At 36.0% G+C, this 19,414-nt stretch overlaps 1 protein-coding gene across 2 annotated transcripts in view; it reads left to right on the top strand.

Moving 5' to 3' along the window:
• LOC141442075 (proton channel OtopLc-like) overlaps nt 1–19,414 on the top strand; it is a 129,061-nt gene that overhangs the window by 66,119 nt on the left and 43,528 nt on the right. For both annotated transcript variants that reach the window (XM_074106988.1, XM_074106995.1), the window contains 2 exons: nt 10,301–10,540; nt 12,809–12,952. In XM_074106988.1, the coding sequence (XP_073963089.1) occupies nt 10,301–10,540; nt 12,809–12,952 (384 nt within the window). The remainder of the gene's footprint in view (nt 1–10,300; nt 10,541–12,808; nt 12,953–19,414) is intronic.

Raw genomic sequence — 19,414 nt, 5'->3', positions numbered from 1 at the left:
GATATCGAATAAGTTAGTAGGGAGTTTATTCTATTGTTTTTGACAAAACTGCCGTCGTCTGTGCAGCAAAATAATCCACAAATCTTATCGGATGTGGAGATCAACATTTAACTTTGAATTTTTGTATTTTCGTATTACGCAGTCAGGGTTTAACTGCTGAAGTTCCAGCTTTAATTTCTGTTTAAAGGAAGTTAAAAGAAGACAATTTGGGGATTTTAAGCGTTTTAAATAAAAATAAATTGGATGAATGAGCTATCTAAGAATAATGTTGACTCGAAAATCAAATTTTCACGTTTAACCGCCTACGAGACCAAAAAAGAATTAAGAATAGTAGTGAAAAGATATACATCATATTAAATTACAATTAATTGAGTCTGATAATTGTACGGTACTCTTGCTGCTGCTTAAATAAATACCTAATTATATAGGTAAGACATTTTTAAATTTTATAACTTACACATTACCTAATAAACTAAAGATAAATCCTAACTAAATAAAACAAAAATGACAAATTAAATAAAATAACAAATCATACCACAAATAAATACAAATAATCAAAAGAAACCGAACATTGTCAAATATAATTTAATTAAACACACGCACACATTAGGTACATTGTATAGGTACTCAAGCTGTAAATTTACAGATTTGTACAGATTTTCACCATTGTAACTGACAAAAATAGTCCCTCAAGTGGACGCGTATGTATAACCAATTTTTTTTTATTAATGATTTCGTATAACTTTTTAGTAGTCTAATTTAGATGATTTTATACTAAAAAGAAGGAACCCTTCAATGTTGATTTCATTCAAAGGCCCCGGGACAGTATATAACATATCAAAATCTAAGGATATTTAACTAAAACCACATTCTTCATACTTTAGGTCCGAGGTCCTTTGAAAAAAAAACAATCGCATGCTTTGGCACGAGATAGGAGATGATTGTGCTTTTTACACATTGAAACTACACAATGGTAGGTATTTTATTTAAAGTTATTTTCAATGTTATTTCTAGGGGCGTGATTTCAGATATCACCCCTTTCAAAGAAATATTTTTTTATTTCTATACCGTAAACAAGCACATTTTGTTGCGTGCCTATTTCATATTGAGTTGACCTCCTGTCAGTGCCACGCGTCGCTGCGTCAGAAAAAAATGGAGATAAAATCCGCAAGAAATGTGAAGTCCACTTATGGAGCGTAGGTGCCCCGTCCAATTTGTGTCATGTACTTGAAACAAAATCCCGAGACAAGAGGAGAGTGGTTTTACTGTAATTAGAGGATAGTCTCTTGTTCGTGCTGGGAAGTTATTTAGCTGATTTGATTGAACGAATCTGGTTACTTGAGAGACCTTTTTTTCTTGCCATAATAATCTAGTGATTAAACATCTGATCATCGGATAGCCGAGTGGTTAGAGAACCAGACTACAAAGGGTTCGATTACGATTCACGGTCGAGACAGATATTTGTATGAAAAATATAATGTCTTATCTCGACTATTGAGAGTTCAATCAAAAATTTTTGGGAGATATTGTCATACATTTGTCCACATTTGCCAAGAAAACAACACAAAACCTATAGAACGGGGTATTAATAACCATTGTATAGAAGCGTAGTTAACGCTAAAACTCCCAACGCGATTATCCTGCAACTTGCAGCAGTAGACTATAAACATTTACAGCGGTGTTTCAAACCACACAACTCGAAGGAGATAAAGATGTTTGCGCGGAAAATTTGTCGACGGTGAAAGTTTGAGGGTTGCCGTAGCTGCTTAGCGAAACAAATTCTAAGTTGCAGGACGCTTTGTGTTACAAAATATGCAATCAACGTGCTCCCTTGTTGAATATTCTTTTGTGGTAAATCACTAGTCTTCTCCTTACCTCTCGGTGGAGATGTAGGTACTCGTAGCTTTAGAAACAGAAATAGAATATCCTATATTACATATTACATGGATAAATTTGTTAAAATCTTAAGAAATATTGCCTGGTTGATGTTTAAAGACATGTTTGTTCTGAAACTAAGTGAGACTCAGAATAATTATTCAACAAACTAATATTATATTTCAGAGTTTAATATTTTTTTGTCATGTTTGCCAAGGTATGTAAATAACAATTATCTTTGATGTGGTACTCATTCCGTAAAAGATATGTCCAGTATGTCATTTGAATCCGTGCTACTTTGTCAATGTGTGCTTGAACTCAACGCAATGCTTTAATGTGTAATCTTGCTGTTGTACTGTAGTCAAACTGGAATTTAAAAATATTCTTCGAAAATAATCGTAATTTTTTGGGGCCGGAACGTGCAAATATTAAAGTGAATACCGACGTTGTCGGCTCTGACACATTGGATACGAGAATAATCATGAAATATTCCAACGTCAATCTCTCTTCCATTGTTCACAGTGCGTGCTACATTTAATTTCCATCCATACCCATCCATGTGGGATTGCGATTACCGAATCCGTTGTGTGGAAGGATTGTAATTGATTCGATAGAACATCCCAGCGGACGATTGTATAGAAATAATTAAAACTTAATTTGTCCCGTGGGTACCTATCGGACGGATAATGTGGTATTTGTCAGCGTTTTTGTAATCGTATTACAATGGTGTGAAGATACAGCTGGGCGGTGGGCGTCTATTTGCTGACGCACATTTAGTGTAGTATATTGATTGGACTTTACGCAATATCTAACTTTATTAAGTGCAAAATTGCACATACAATTTACTTGCATCTAATTCCAACTGATAACTTAGTCAGCTACTAATAAGTTAGTTAGTCACTTAGACGTAGATCTGATAATGAACTTACCTGTAAGTGAAGAGAGGAACTTGCATCGGACTGCAAATCGGATAATGCAGTTGCAGTAAGTTACGTGTGTTGCAGAATTTGAACTGAGTATTATAACGTCGAAGTTTTGATTCGTCTTTGTTTTGCCTTTGGCTTAGAATACGAATAATAGTAATATTAATTAAAACTCAAATCTCACCTAATAATTGAACATACCTACAAGGTGATTTTTTTGTCATCATTCAAACTATTATTATTATTATGACAGACGTATACGGAAATCTTGAAATTTAGTAGAAAGTTTTTGTATGATGCCGCCATTATGGGTATGCTTTCGTCTAACGTTGTGGTAGATACAGGTGATTGTTATCTACTTACAAATAACACTAAGAATAGAGATAAGTACTTAATCAAATATTACTTTTAAAATGATTGTAGCTTAGTTTAAGGAAACAAACAGTAAACAACAATTTACCAAGTTAAATATGCCGAAAACAACTGTAATCGAATCACTTTTAATTCGTTCCAAATTCACAATCCCTTACCTAAAAGGTAATTTTGCTTGTTGTTGGTGTTCGAACACGATCACAGTTTGATCCCATGATCTCTACCCAGAGAGCGTTCAGCGTTGGGCTGATTAAAATAAACGTTGCATGTAATCCGGTAAACCGTTTTACGGGACGGGCGGAAATCGAACGCTATATTGACGAGGAAATGGCGTTCGGTCGGCGGCGTCTGCGATTCGATTTACGAAGTCTCCGTTGCGTTCCAAACGAACGTTCTTATTTCAATTTGAGTCCGAAGAATGTTTTTAATATGAGGGCATCTTTTAGACACGAACAGCATCAGTGGATGAAATAAGGTTAAAAGTTTTCATCAGCATCAGATTAACACCATGACTCATAAAGTACAAACGAAAGCATCGTAAAACAGTAAAAACATTGAAATAAGTATGTCAGAATAAATGTTTCATCCGATTTTCTTAGCTCTTCCCAGTATTCATTGGTTTATCTCGTCTAAATCCATATTGTAGAATATAATTTTGTAGGTTTTTTATTTGCATTTTTCGATTTAGGGATCCGTTTGCAGAATATTAAGATTTAAAGTGATCATTTTTATGACGTATCGAAAATACAAACTGAGACATGGTTTTTCTGTGCATCCATGTCTCAGTTTGTATTTTCGATATGGTTTCACGGGATACCCGTAAAAGTAACAAATTTGGAGTTGAAATAAAAAAAAATACAAAAAGACCCCAAAAAACCAATCATTTTTATGACGGTCAAGTGTATGGGATACTGCAACAGGTGGCTTGAAAACATACTTACATACTTACATATAACGAATTTGAAAGGAAGACTGTCCCGAGAAATAAGTTGATCAAAATTAATTATTTGAATATTTGCCGCATATTAGTACGGAACCCTACACTGCGCGTGGCGGCCGTTACGTACTTGGTAATTTTTCTTGTTCCAATTCACTCATCGGCGTTGCAAACTGCAACAGACGTTTTCATAAGCAGACAAAGGACAACATCCGGTTTTTTCTGAATAAAAATGTACTTAGCAGAAGTTACAAAATATTAATGTACAGTGTGTGGCCCAGAACCGGGGATAATATTAAGAACAGAGACTATAGGTCACCGGTATATAATTGGGTAATCATAGCACCACTTTATTAAAATCAAAACTTAGCTTTTGTTTTTTTTTTCTAATAAACTTAAACGTAAATTCAATGTACGCCATCCTAGAACCCAACTGACGTCATTTTGCTTTACAATGCTTCTTCGAACAAACTTTAAAGTTTAATAAAAATAAATGCTGAACTAATGCTGTTCAGTTTGACCAGTACGATCTATGTTGTAATTATTTGCTCATGTTACAGGCCACACCCGGTATACATTTAATCTCTCTGTTCCCTAAATCCTGGTGCTTTGAAGGGCAATTATAAATCAATTATGAATGCAAAACTATCCTCTAAAAACAAGATATCAATCTCCTAATTATTTTAGCGATCCTTGCCGAAATAGAACGGAGGTTGGTACATCATCATCTCATAAACTATTAATGCGGTTCGTCTCAGTCGCTTTGTTAATTACGTATTAGTTACGCAGCTCATTTTAATACGGTATTTGACTATTTTGTATAATATATGTTTTATAAATTAAAACTACACAATGCCTGTTATCGAATAGAAAAACAATTTTTAAGCTACCTTTACAAATAACAAAGTTATAAAGGTTTGAAATTCAAGATTAGACAGAGAATGATATACTGGCATGTGACGTCACACGCCAGTACCGCCATACTTGCTGCATAGAGAAAAGCGTTTGAGAAAGAGACAGGTATATAGATTTTTCAAAAAATCACTGTAAATCCAATTTTCAACCGATTTAAATTTTCCCTTCGCTGAACACTATCTGTATATCTATATTTTCATAATAATATTAAGATATGGCAAAATCAGGAGTTGTCAAATACCGTAATGGTTCTGTCTGCGTCCCTTTATTAAATCTAGAACTCATTACACCCATCTAAGCCGAATAATTCTGTACTAATACGAGTAAGTTAAAATTTAACCTTAACTTCATCATCATCATATAAGCCGCGGGACGTCTACTTTTGGCCATAAGCCTCCTCATAGACCTTCAGTTGCTTTGGTTGGAAGCGGCCTGCATGACGCATGTACCGTGAACTCGTGGCTTTAACCAGGTCATACGTCCTAGGCTGCGCTGGCTGATTCGCGGTCTTCATTCGAGAACTTCTAGGCCCCAACGGCTATCTGTTCTCCGACCTTACCTTCAATTCTAAAAATTATTACACTAATAGAAAGGTAATACTATCTAATAAAGGATACGTTTTATCTAGGGAAAGCGCAAAGCTTCCTCGTGACGCAGACGAAGTTACGGGCAGCAGCTAGTACGGAATAAATATGATTAAAGATTTCGTTTTAATTTTCAGGTAGTACAGTCACCAGCATCAATATCAGCAAAACGTGCAAAAATATCTGATACAAGCCGGCCGGCAGGACGTCTCAGATATTTTTGCACGCTCCGTTGTGTCAAATTTTAATGCAGGTTTACAAAACAATTAGGTATATCTATGTAAGATTGGAGTTGACTTTGCCTTATTTTCCGAAATATCTGGGAGTGCGAAAGAGATATATATATCGTTTATCACGTGATAGACCCAATACGATGCGAATAGCAAAGAGTAAAGCTTATATTACGCGGTAATAGGTACTGTACAGTCACCAGCACCAATATCTGACACAACAAGCGTGCATAAATATCTGATACGACTCTATTTCTAGGGCCGGAAGAACGTGTCAGATATTTTTGCACGCTCCGCTGAGGCAGATATTAAAGCAAATTCATCTTACATGTAAGCATATTTATTTTATTTACTTGTCGAAAGGTAATAAGTATAAGTACAGATAATGTTCATCAATTTTACTAAAGTAGGTAGCTTATCCAGGTAGAGAGATCGGTTTATAACAACTTTTCCTTTACCTAAATAATCTTTAATATATAAAAGCTTTAAAGTGATAAGATATGTACATGTGATGGAAAATACATTATACTCTTCAAAGGTGGCTTTAGGGATTGAATACTTATCGTAAAATACTGTCTTCTTCCTGCTTTTTGTGTATCACATAAGTATACAAAGTTATTGGCTATTTGAAAATAGTAGATTGGACAACAAGAGCATAAAGCGAGCCATTTACCCAAGACGTTCATATAGTCACCGAGCCGGGTGGATAGACACGCCGAGGGTGGATAGACACGTCGAGGGGAAAATGGGTTTAATGCTCGAGTTTGACACTCTGATTTTCACTTATATTGCGAGGAAATGAAATAGGAACAGTGGAAACAATTGTTCACTTTCTACTATATTTTTTTTAGTTTTCTCTATTTTTTTTTATTGATTTTTAGTTTTATATAAATGAAAAATTATCAAAAAACATATTTAGAAACATTTTTGTTTGTGGCTGTTGACACCTGATTACCTTGGTCTTTGACAAAAAATCAAAATCATTTATTCAGTAAATCGGCCGCAATGGCCACTTTTACACGTCATTTTTTAAACTACCAAAGATTTTATTTTATGCACTAGAGCATATAAAGTCATTTTATATCGCCTAGATCCAGCATAAACAAAAACTTTACGAGCATGAGAAGTGAAAACAATGTTGTGATAATGATTGTTGTTAATATAAGAGTCGTTAAAAATCTAATTTCATCGTTTCTACTTGGCTTAAAAGGAAAATATTCTTTTGAAACCAAGGAATTTTTAATATTGCTCTGACCATCAAGCAAAAGGTACGAATTGAACGAATAAACGGAAATACGCACTGGATCTTTTTAATTAAAGCCAGGTGTCAATTTGATCCTCCTGAGGGCTCAGGAGCCGCGTACTTTATAAAGGACGAATTAACACTAAGAATAACGGCTTAATTCTAAGAATTTTGAAATAATATCTAAAATAACAAAGCAGGTCAACCACGTCTAGGTCTTAAGCACTAAGTTTGTTAAAAAAAGAGTCTGTACCCAGCCCGTGATTCTGAGTGAGGCTATTATTAAAATTAAAATCCTTATATTTTCCGTAAAAACTTACTGGAGCGTTCCTCGGAGAATTTTCTCGTAGAGAGCCCCTTGTAAAAGTTATGTTCAGATCTTGTTCCGTGATTTGGGTCAGGAGCTATCAATTTTGCAAGCTCCTACCCCAGTAATCGACTATGCGGCAAGCTGCCGAGCCATCAGGCGGTAACGCAGGATTATTATTGGATGTCTAACGATGACAGGTCTATTTACATGTGTAAATAAGACGTGAGATGACTTTGTGGCTGCGCCGTCAATACGTCCGCAATAGTTATATTCGAGTACGGATGTTTACATTATTTAACTGTCAGTATTTCACGAATATACATAATTGAATACGAGATACTTTGAATGTGGGTAGGTACGACTTGGTTTAAAATCTCGAAATCGAGATGATTTCAATAAATAGTTTATTTTTATTGGTCCCGATTCCGTGTTCTTAAAAAGATAAAAGCTCCCATTCAGTGGCTATAAGTAAGTAATACCCTACATACATATACACAATAAAAAAAGACTGTCTGTGCCCTGTATAAATATAGTGGGATGTATGTATAGGCCCAGATGATCTTAACTAAGGTATACCTATTAGGTAATACTCGTAGCTGTACCTAACTTAGGTAAAGTGGACCTCGGAAAGTAGAATCACAGTACCTATTTTTTTTGTTATTTAGGGCTAAGTAGGCACGCACTAGGTAGCTGCGGTTACGTTACGTTACTTACTACTATTTACGTTACGTTAGTATGGTTCCTCTAGGTTAGTAGGTACTTACTTCTTAATAGTTTAGAAGTCTACTTTTAACCAATATAAGAGAAAATAATTATTATTAGGTATTGTTAGGATTTCTTCGTTAGCAAATTTAATACCTACTGTTGCCGATTTGTCGATTAAAAAGTTCGGTTTCGATAAACTAATTTAACAGAGCTGCCGTCTGGTTTGTGTCGCATAGTAATATGTATGTTTTAATAATTGAATTGTAATAATTTTCACCATCATTGTGAATGTGTAATGCATAGAATGGGCTTCGAATCGCAAATCCCCTGTGCACTAATTAGTTCAATTTGATGAATTTGTGTTGTGTTATTTTATGCATGATTGTAATAATAACCAGGAGTAGGTACCTATGTGAAAGACTACTATTTCACACATAACCAGAGGAAGCTCTCCATACTGATGTAACGGTAACTAAGGTTTAACCATATTTAACGTAAAAATGTTATATACTCTATAAAGTATGAAATAGGTACAAAAAATACATCGAGTGTAAAGTTTACCGCAACGGAACGAAAGTGACTTGTAATTTAGGTCATTCAAAATTCTTAAGTAACTCAAAGGAAACTTTTTAAGTTTTCTTTTGTGGACGTGCCTTTGTGTCCGAAATGTCTTCAAGAGTTTTCATAGCATTGACGAGTTTTTAAAGAAAACTTGCCTTGTTGTAATATTCATCGCTTGGGTATAACCTTTTTTTTCAGTTTATTTCATCCTTAACTTAAAAGCTAAAATTGCTAAAAGTGGCTCCGAAGCCGTAACGTTTCGTGTGCTCTGCCTACCCCATTTCGGAATACAGGCGTAATGTTTATTTGTTTGTGTGTGTTGTTCATCCTTATTTTTACTGTTTATAACTCCCGAAGCAAAAAGAGGAGTGTTATATGTTTAAAAACGCAATGTCTGTCTGTTTATCTGTCGGTCTTTTTGTTTGTCTCTGGCATCGTAGCTCTCAAACGGATAGAACGATTTCGATGTTTTTTTTTGTTTTTTATATGAAAGCGAGTTTCCTTACGATGGTTCTTAGCTATGTTTAATTAGACATAGACATAGACATAACTTTATTTCGACATCGAACTTAAAATAACACATAATTTACAGAAAATAAAAACATTTGACGAAGAACAACAATAGCTTATAATCTGTGATTAAATATGTAGAAACCAAACGCAAGTCTGATTAAAAGTCAAAAAGAAGGTTAGTATTCGTGTTAGAGATATGAATAAGTAGCCTTCCCACCTGCGGGGAGTGCTTTTTGCAAATTAATTAAATATGCACTAAGTTTAAACTTAAAATTACTAATAGTGACTAATTTTTTGAATGGCGGAGGCAAGTTATTCCAACACTTCGTGGCAGTGTATTTAAAACTACCCTTAAATGCGGCAGTTCGGTGGTACGGAACAGCTAGCTCATTGCTGACCTCTCTGAGTCCATGTGTACCTATGTGTGTCCATGTGTAATTAAAATCGGTTCATCCGTTTTAGAGATATTAAACTTTGAAATGATAATGTTGTGGTTGTTTTGACTTTTTTAAGTTGGTTAGGTTATTATGTTTTGCGTTACACAGTCTTTGCTTGCGTATCATGTTATAAGTACCCACAAAGAAAAATATACAGAACACGTTTGGCTACATTAAAAATACCGTTTGATTCTTTTAAATTTTTTGAATGCGTTGAAATATAAATTGTGATTAATGAATCTTCAGAATTCAAATGCAAGCTGACAACGTGAAATTTTACATAAGTAGACATGATAAAATCAACACTTGATATAGTTCAGTGTTTTTAAAACTTTTTCATTACGCGGCCCCCTTGGTGTGAAAATTATTTGGCGACCCCCTGCTTACCTCCACTTACGGTTATTTGTACTTATTATCTTACATTGATAATACATACATTGAATAATCATAGACAATAACGGTGAGAGTAGATATTATAAAGATACCATGACCCCGCGGGGGGTCGCGACCCACAGATTAGTTTTAATGACTTTAATGAATGAATCGTGAGCCTTAAATTGTCACCACCGTTATTTCATTTGAAAAATTCGCCACGGCATTATGTTAGCAAAATGTACCTATTATAAAACATAATAATTCTTTCATTCTATCATTTCTCATTACGTTATCGTTTAATTTTTTTTCATTTGTTTCAGTTGCTACTCAATCCCGGCGAACAATATGTCGGGGGGCTCCCACGTGTCCCGGGCTACGTTCGGCTCGAGCCGCGAGTCTGGGGGCTCCGCGCCCCCACTCCCGAGTCCGGCATCACCCGGGGCTGCCCTGGTGTCTCCGGAGACGCTGAGCCGGCACAGCAGTCCCCCGCCGCTGCCGCCGCATCCGCAACCTGCGCCGTCGTGCTCCTCGCATCGGGTTCATATGGAGTCGCCGATGAAGTAAGTTATAATTTGGGGCTATATGTTGGGGTCACACTATTTTCCTCAAATAGTCGCCATGAAGGTTTACCACTAATTCTCAACCAACAACCACGACAAAGAGTGTAGCGACTTAGAAGACGTTGCAGACGTTGCCTGTGCAGTAGGTAGTAGAGTTAAGTTCGTCGTCCGGCCATATTTTTTTGTCTTTATTCTGTCTATGCTAGTTGGAGAAGAACTGTTTAAAAAATAAATCCACCGTTCTGTTACTTTTTGTCTACTTTTTATTATTTTTCACTTGTTAACTATGTGTAATTAATTACCTAAGTGTTTACATGTAAAATAGGTATAATATGTATGTGAAATAGGTATTTCGAATTAAACATAGTTAAATTTATAAAAAGTGGTGTTGGCCTAGATAAAACTCGACTATTTTACTTACAAGATGGATGGTGGTGTCACACAGCAAGCATCAACAAAATAAAATGAGGAAGCGATGATAAATAGTATTTTTTTTATTTCGTTGGTTGAAGGGTTATAATTGGCGTAATAAAGGTCGTATGCGCGGCTTTGTTTTATAATTAAGTTCGTTTCTGTGTACAATGCAACGGCTAACTAGATTGTAATGAACTCTGAATAGGGCCCCAGGGAAGCTTAAAAACTGAATAATGGCGGGTAAACTTCGCCATAGGAAATGATGGTTACAATTTACGGGTATTACAGAACCCTCTCTATTAAGCTCCATTCGGGGTTAGATCAAGCCAAATGATGAATTTTCGCTTTGAAAAGTCAAAGTGAAAGTTGAATGATTGAAAATGTTTCAGTAAGGATTTCAATACCATATTTTTCTTGAGAATTTTCGCCATTATTTCTTTTCATGGAAAGTGCTATTTCAAAATTTCGAAGGAATGATGATAACGTGAACAAAACACATTTGTTTTCTACAACTCCACATCAAAATTAATGTAGCATAGGTAAAAAGAAGTCGAGAAATATCATGTTTTCACTTTCTAATGAAAACTCGTATAAAAAAAGCCTGCCTCGAGGTATATTGTGCAACAACATGTCGTAAACAATAAAAGCCTGTCATTAAAAAAACATCGATATGAATTTATGACAGTTAAATCCGTACGAGCTATTGAATCGAGGCGTATTTTAGCAGATTGCCGAATTAAGCCTGAAATGCTTCGGTTGTTCGCTTAATTAGACCAATCTTGACTTGACACATTGCTGTGGTTACAAATATTGCTCACTGGTTTTGTGACATTGTGTTAATTTAAATTCCTTATCAAATCAATGTTCACTCTTAGGTAAAGGTAGGGTAGTAATGAATTAAATTTAGTTTGTGTCAAAAAATATTTTTCGATAAAAGCATAAAAAAATGTTTTGGCTTATTTGGCGATGTCCTTTTCATTTTAAACTTCTAAATGTTTTTTACCGCACTGTCCGAAGAAAAATTATGTTTCTTGAGCATGGAAGTGGACCAAAATGAACTAGAAAGATTTACATGAAATAAAAACAACAACAAACAATGTAAGTTAAATAAAAGTTCAACAGTCGGGAACCATTATCGGGAGTTTTTGAGCCCGTCACGATTTCGAATGTGTCCCGATTGATGGACTTTAATTTACTTAACAGAGTTCTAGATTACTAGTTTTTTTTTCTTTTTAGTTTTTATTTAATGCAGTCAGGTTTTTGATTTATCAAAGTTCAACACTTAACATCATTTTATTAAGTTTATCTCCCCTTGATTGAGCTCTGCCAATTGATTCTCATTTATTAAAACTGTCCTTAAAGAAGCAAAATGCAAAGTAACAAATAAGTCGCAGGAGCCCAAAACATTAATTAAAGAAACATTCACCTCTAAGCTTCAGACGATTCCCTTGTTTGGCGAACTTGTGTATTCAGTCTACGTACGGCTGCGAAATCTCACAGTAATTTGCAGGACAGGACTAATCCGGCAATCCGTGTTTGTTTATTTGTTTACGTATTTGTGTGCACAGACAGTTCATAGCTTGTACTATTACGAAAATAGCGTTTCCGCTTCAGACTCGGTGAGCTAGCTTAATTGAGATTTGCGCGAAATTGATCAGTTGCTCAGAGCTGCGAATAATGTTATTAAGTATACTTACTCGTAGTTACTACTTTGAGTTAATTAAGTAAGCTTCGTTTCCGATGGGATCATATGGTTAAATTGTATGTAGGTAATACCTGTTTTACACTCCTTTCTGATATCATGAAACACATATTGATGACTCACTCTTATTTTAAATATGATATTGTTCGCAGGTTGTCCAGTCCGCCATCTCTATCGCTCGGCGGTTCTCTCTCCCTCCAGCCCGTGCTGTACCCCGGCGGGCCGGCGCACGCGCCGCTACCCCCCGCCCGTCACACCCGCCCCCCCTCGATTCCGCATGTACATCTGATTAGCGCGTGAGTATCCATTCCATACTAATATTATAAATGCGAAAGTGTGCGTGTGTTTGTATGTTTGTCCGTCTTTCACGTCGAAACTGAGCGACGGATTTTTGGCATAGAGGGCCAGAGAGCGACATAGGCTACATTCTATCCCGAAAAAAAAGCACAGTTCCCGAGGGAACAGCGCGCGATAACCGAATTCCACACGGGCGAAGTCGCGGGCAAAGTAGTGAATATAAGGATCACAATGCGCCTCTACAGCTTGGACTTCTGCCCCACTAGTGATGGTACTGTGTATTTTGAGGGTCACTAGTCGGGCACACAAATTGAACACATTAGCAAGTCTATTGACGTCAAAATTTAAAATTAATAAAATTACTTGTATATTTAAATATTATTTTTCGCACTAAAAGGCCACAATAGATTTGGACGAATTTGGAACTCTAGAATAAGAAAAACTCATATTTTTTACGACTCAACCGCTAAGTTTAGATACGCATAAACACAAATGTTCATTATATTTTTCGTGTCTTCACGCTACGTAAATGAATCATGGAATTTTAATGTAAATAAATAATAAATCTAAATACCTAGCTCATGCAAAGCTAGCTAGCATAAGAATAATCAAGCGTGCTGGGTCCAGTCTCCGGGACTGTGCTCGTGATATACCTAGTTATGATTTAATGCTGACCCAATTGCAACGAGAGGCTGTAGGGGTTAGTTAACGGCCCTCGAAACTCGTTGTCGATAGCAAAAGCCTTTGTGAGCGACTGGGCCTGAGCGCTGTACCCGGATCTGTTATATTGACGTCGAATTGCACTAACACGTGAAATTTGGTTCAGTAAGGTTTGCTTTAAAAGATTTGGATTTATAGTACGGAATGTTAAATGTTTAAATACTGTCCGTCATTGTAAATACAATTCGTCATAGAAGCTAAATCTTGTAACGGCTTGAAATCTTACCTCTTCAAATATCAGTGAAATTGATTGTGAATAGGTTCTAGTCCGGGACGTGATTCAGTTTCTTTGACTGTAAAAGAAGCGAAGATCAGTGATTCCTTAATTTTATTTGAAATTTACCCCTTAAAAGTAGCAGGTTTTTTTTATCTTATATTTTAATAATTAGGCTTTAGTACACCAAATGTGACTATGTCAGCCTCATGCGGGCATACAGGTCATTTATTCTTAAATAACAAGTGCAGTGCGAGTTTTCCGTCGCGTTTGTATTCAAGTGACACAGTTTTACACTTTAGGGGTAATTACCCCTAGGTTTGAAACCGTTGATATCGATTGTCAGTTGCAGACGTCAGTAGTTTGGAGTATGACCTGAAAACCGCCGCGTATTGAATTATCGGATTCGTGAACTCGCAATTCTCGACGTTTAAATGTGTCTGATAGCTAGCTGTCTGCTGTTAAGAGCGCGCGAAACTCATGTAAGATATTTGAGGATTTATTTACTCTATAAATCATAAGCAGTAGAAACACGATTACCTGTGTCAAAATTAGCCATTAATGACATTGTAATAAGAACCACGGCACGCGTCATCGTGAATGCCTCTACCTATAGTTCGTTCTCAATAGAAAAAAAAAAACTAAATTCGTGTCTAAAAAACAAAATAAACCCTTATAGGTACGGCATAAATAGGTCATGAGTTTTTAAATTATAAGAAACCTGCATGTTTGCTATCGCGTGTACAAGTAACATATTTAAAATACGTATTTTTTTAAAATAATACATAATAAAGAAAATACCTACATTAAAAATACGCGCGTCCTGACCAACCTATCTTGAGCCGCTGCGCTTTCCCCACTATCTACGACTCCACGAGTGAATGTAAATAGAATAAAGTCTAATTAACACAAACGGGACTTATCACACGTTTAATATTTACCTCGACGTTTCGACCACATTACAGTAGCCGTGGTCACGAGTAGACTGAAGTGTGGGGTGTCAAGTCTGCTTAGCAGCGCGAGTCCTTCGAACAACCCGCACTTGATCTCAAAAAGAATGAAAATCACGAAAGTTTAAAACGTTGAATATATAGAACACCTAAAATTGATTAGCGCTAGAAGCTCAGTGCCCGTTAATCTATTTTTCTAGTTCAAGGAGACGCAATTTGAATCTTTGTTCTTAGAAACCGCGTTAACTCCCGTGTCCCGTTAGGATAAAAAGCAAAATTTGCTTCCGGAAACTCATAGAGTACGACTGGCTGTAACGTGATATGGCTTCTATATTGCACACTTCAAAGATCAAAGCAAACACTCGTAAATTTTATTTAAAAACGCTCATATTTAATTGTAGCCACGCTCAAACCGCGTTATTCAACCAACAGCACCCAGTTTTACGAAATTTGTAGATTTTTTACAAATTCAACGGCGTCACCTACAAACATTTCATGATGAATAGTGCCTGCCCAGTTCCAGACACAAAATCATTTATGCGAGGTAATATGCCGTGGTGCATGGCCTATTGGTTTGACCTATATAATGGCCTCTCAATCAGAGAATCATGGGTTCGAAATGGGGCTTGCTCTTCTGATTTTTTCGAAATTACATTTGAAATTAACCACGACCGTTACGGTGAAGGGAACCTGCACAAATCTGCGAAGCAATTCAATGTTATGTGTGAAGTTGCCAATCTGCACTGGGTTCACTTGGGAACTACGGCCTAAGACCTCTTATTCTGAGAGAAGGCCTATGCCCAGCAGTGGCATGTATACGAGTATACGCTGGGATGATGAATAATTTTACAATATTACCTGCCTTTCTCTAATTATTTTCACTCCAAGAATCAAACCGACATGAAAAGTTCGAATTTTTTATTTTTTATTTATGAAGCCGTTTAATGACGTCAAAAGGTGAACAAACGAACAAAACGGGCAATTATTTCCTGTGACAAAATTGATTTCGGTGCTGCGACCGTCCTGAAATCGATAATTTCTTAAATGAATACCTAATTTCTTCTCCCAACTTCATAATAGTAGGTATTCACGGAGCCTCGGAAGTTTGATTGGCAATTTGAGAAGCAGGCAAATAGAGAATTAACAACGATGTAATTTTTATATTACTTAGCGCTTAGAGGAAGAGAGTTCTTGCTTGCGCTATACTACATTGCATGAGTACGAGTAGTAAGGCTCTACGAGTATCTCTTGAGTCGTAATAGTTAGACACTAGAATTTTTCACAGATTATGTACTACACTGTGGCCGCTATAACAACAAATACTAAAAACATAATAAAATAAATATTTAAGGGGGCTCTCATACAACAAAGGTGGTGATTGTATTGCCGTTTTTTTCGCTTGATATTAATAACGGCAACCGGTAGACGCTTGAAATATTCGCACAATCTTTGGTTGTATAACTATTCAATTTAAAAATAAATAATTAAATTAAAATAAAATAAATATTTAAGGGCTCCCATACAACAAACTTGTTTTATGCCGTTTTTTTGCTAATGTCTAATGTTGTATAGATAATGGTACGGATCCCTTCATGCGCCAGTTCGACTCGCACTTTGCCGGTTTTTTACTCTACTGTAGTAAACGTAGGTGTTACCGTGCTACCGCAAAAACTTGGGCGGTCTTTGAGCGTCTGATTATTAATAAAATAGTAGGTAATAAGTAATAATAAAAAATACGCGCCAAACACATAACCCTCCTTCTTCGCACTCGGGTAAAAACGTTTGTATGTATTTGACGTTCACGACTGTTCATATAGTCTATATAGAATTAGTAATAAGTATTTACTTTTTGAATGCATCTATAATTATGCCATTTAATGTCAAAAAGTAGTTTATTTATAAAAAAAACCTATCATAAGGTATTTTACAGTGTCAATATTAACTTTACAAAGCACAGAGCCCTGTTTATTTTTCAACTGTCGACTAAACACCGAGCACCTATGTAAATATGTATCGCAAAATATGTATTTACAAGCACGTGGAAACCAATTTTGTCGGGTTCATTTTACTTACCTATTTGTTTACAATTTTGTTCGTTGAACCAAACCGAGAAAGGGTCGTATTTTCGACCCAAACGAAAGAATGTTTCTTTCACGAAAGGGAAAAAAGAATTCCATTACATTTAATATCAGGCAGTGTTCGTCGACTCATAAAAGGTTAGTAAATTGGGCCCGAAGGCGAAATTGATTTCTAAGCCCTATGCGTAAATTGAAACAGGTGTGAAATCGAATTCAGCTTATTCAGGGCTTGAGTCAATATGAAAAAGTTGTTTACATAGTTTAGTATAGTATGTATCATTTAAACTATGAACGATTTGAAAGTAGGACTTGTAAGTACATAATTTACGGAGTTTTCTTAGCTATTAGTGTCACCTTAGGTGTCACTTATTAGCAATGTATACAATGGATTATCGAGAACTCAACTCAGAATTGCATATGTAGTAGTAGTTATTCTGTATTTACAGGCAATTTATTATTATTATTGTCTCTTCTCTTATACCTACTATCGGTATAGAACGAGGTTTGTAAAGACAAAAAATAATGTCAGTAGGTATCAATTTTTAAACAACTACAATTTACTTAAGATATATAATAATATATCTACGTCTGATTGTTATGCATTATTCTCTTTTTCCTGCTTATTGCGTAAAATAACTAACTATCAATAACTTTATCTCGCGTGAAAAAGTGTACAGCAGTAAATTGAAGGAAATTACTTGTTGTATACTCGTATACAGTCATCATCCCAGCCTATATACGTCCCACTGCTGGGCACAGGCCTCCTCTCAGAACAAGAGGGCTTGGGCCATAGTTCCCACGCGTATACAGTAATTTCTATCAATAACGCAAAAAAGCAAAGAAAACAAATGTCAGCGAAATAATACATACTTAATATAAATTTATCTACCTACCGTCCGGTCTGTTTTCGTGTCCATCTCATTGAGCTCATAAAGAATGGCACCGTAGATAAAGACTGGCGTAAAAAGTAGTCTCCGGCCAATGATTGGTCGGATAAAATTGCCAGAGTGAAAAATGTGATCGCTCAGCGCATGCCGGTGTAATAAATTACAGGAATTCGAGAAAGCTCCTAACTTAAAGTGTTCTCTCCCCTTCTCGCAGACACTTCAGAGCGGAGAAAATTTAATCTAATCGACCATGAGCTTTTTTATTACGATACGGTTACGGTCAACGAAACACTAAATTCTTTTTTGTTTTTACTTCAGAATTAATAAGCAGCTGTATTACAAGAATAATATTTCAAAGTTTGTAAGTATTTATTTTATTAAAAATTAAAAAATACTTATTTCTAAATTCTACAATAATCTTGGGGAAAGGGAGTGCTATTCTTAGATCTCTTTACGTTCTGTTATAATTATTTCACAAACTATGATTTCACTAGCTTAAATTGCACCTACGGCTTTGCTTCAATTACAGAATTCCTTGTCAGCGCCATTTAGGACAAAAATAAATGTGAAATTTCAGATTCACTAGACAGGTCCATCGATTGACTAGCGCCAGATTTGAGGCCAGATTGGCTAGCGGTCGCCCAGGTTGACAAGATAGTCGGTCAGGTCAGGATTTTTTTTTGTATACTTATAGAAAAAAAAACTTAACGAATCTAATGCAATGTTATATCATTACTAGCATAATAAAGCAAGAGTTGCAAAGGGAACATTTTGCTGTAGGTACGTTTCATTGTGGCACACATTTTGCCATCCTTAATTTCTTTATATGCACAGTTTCAAACTCTGTCTCATTGTGTACAACAAAAACTTGTTTATTACAACAGGAATCCCATCCCTAGTGGCACAATTCGCGCTCGCCTGGGAAATTGCATTTTCCCTTCCGAATATGCACTCTAATGAAAAGCTCTTGCCGCGGTGTCTCTGTGTAGACTAGTGCTCTTGGAAATTAAGGATGCGGTATCGGGGAAGAGCGGGAGCCATTTCAAAATTGGACTTTTTTTCTTCTTTCTTTTATTAAGCAAATTCTTCGCATCTTCTCGTTTCTTAATGCGCTTGACAGGGTCAGGATGGAGAAGGTATCGTTTTCTAGAATTTTCATTTGCCTTAAAGTAATTTATTTCTGAAATAGTAATTTCTTCAGAGTTGATATTAAATTTATCGAACCTAACCTACTGCATTCTATATGATGACATTTAAAAAATCTTGAAAACAGCATGGTTCTATATATTTTGTGGCAAACGTTGGTATGGCAAGTGAAATTCGGGCAAATAAAATTCGGGCCGGTAAAGGTAAACATCGGCCTCCCACAGGCTTCAGTTAGAAGCGGCCTGCATCCACCGTGAAACTGCGGTTTTGACCAGTTCATCCGTTCGTCTCGTTGGTGGACGCCAAACTTGCCGATCCGCGGGCTCCATTCGAAAACTTTTCGGTCCCAACGGCCATTAAAATTTGACGTATTAGTAGAAATATACTACGTATTAGTAGAAATATACTGTACCGAAAATACAAACTGAGACATGGATGCACAGAAAAACCAGAAAAAGAGACCAGC

This window comes from Choristoneura fumiferana, chromosome 2, assembly GCF_025370935.1.
Source record: "Choristoneura fumiferana chromosome 2, NRCan_CFum_1, whole genome shotgun sequence".
Classification (NCBI taxonomy): Eukaryota; Metazoa; Arthropoda; class Insecta; order Lepidoptera; family Tortricidae; genus Choristoneura; species Choristoneura fumiferana.
Note: the sequence above shows the minus strand (reverse complement) of the source record. Positions and strands in the feature narration are given on the sequence as shown.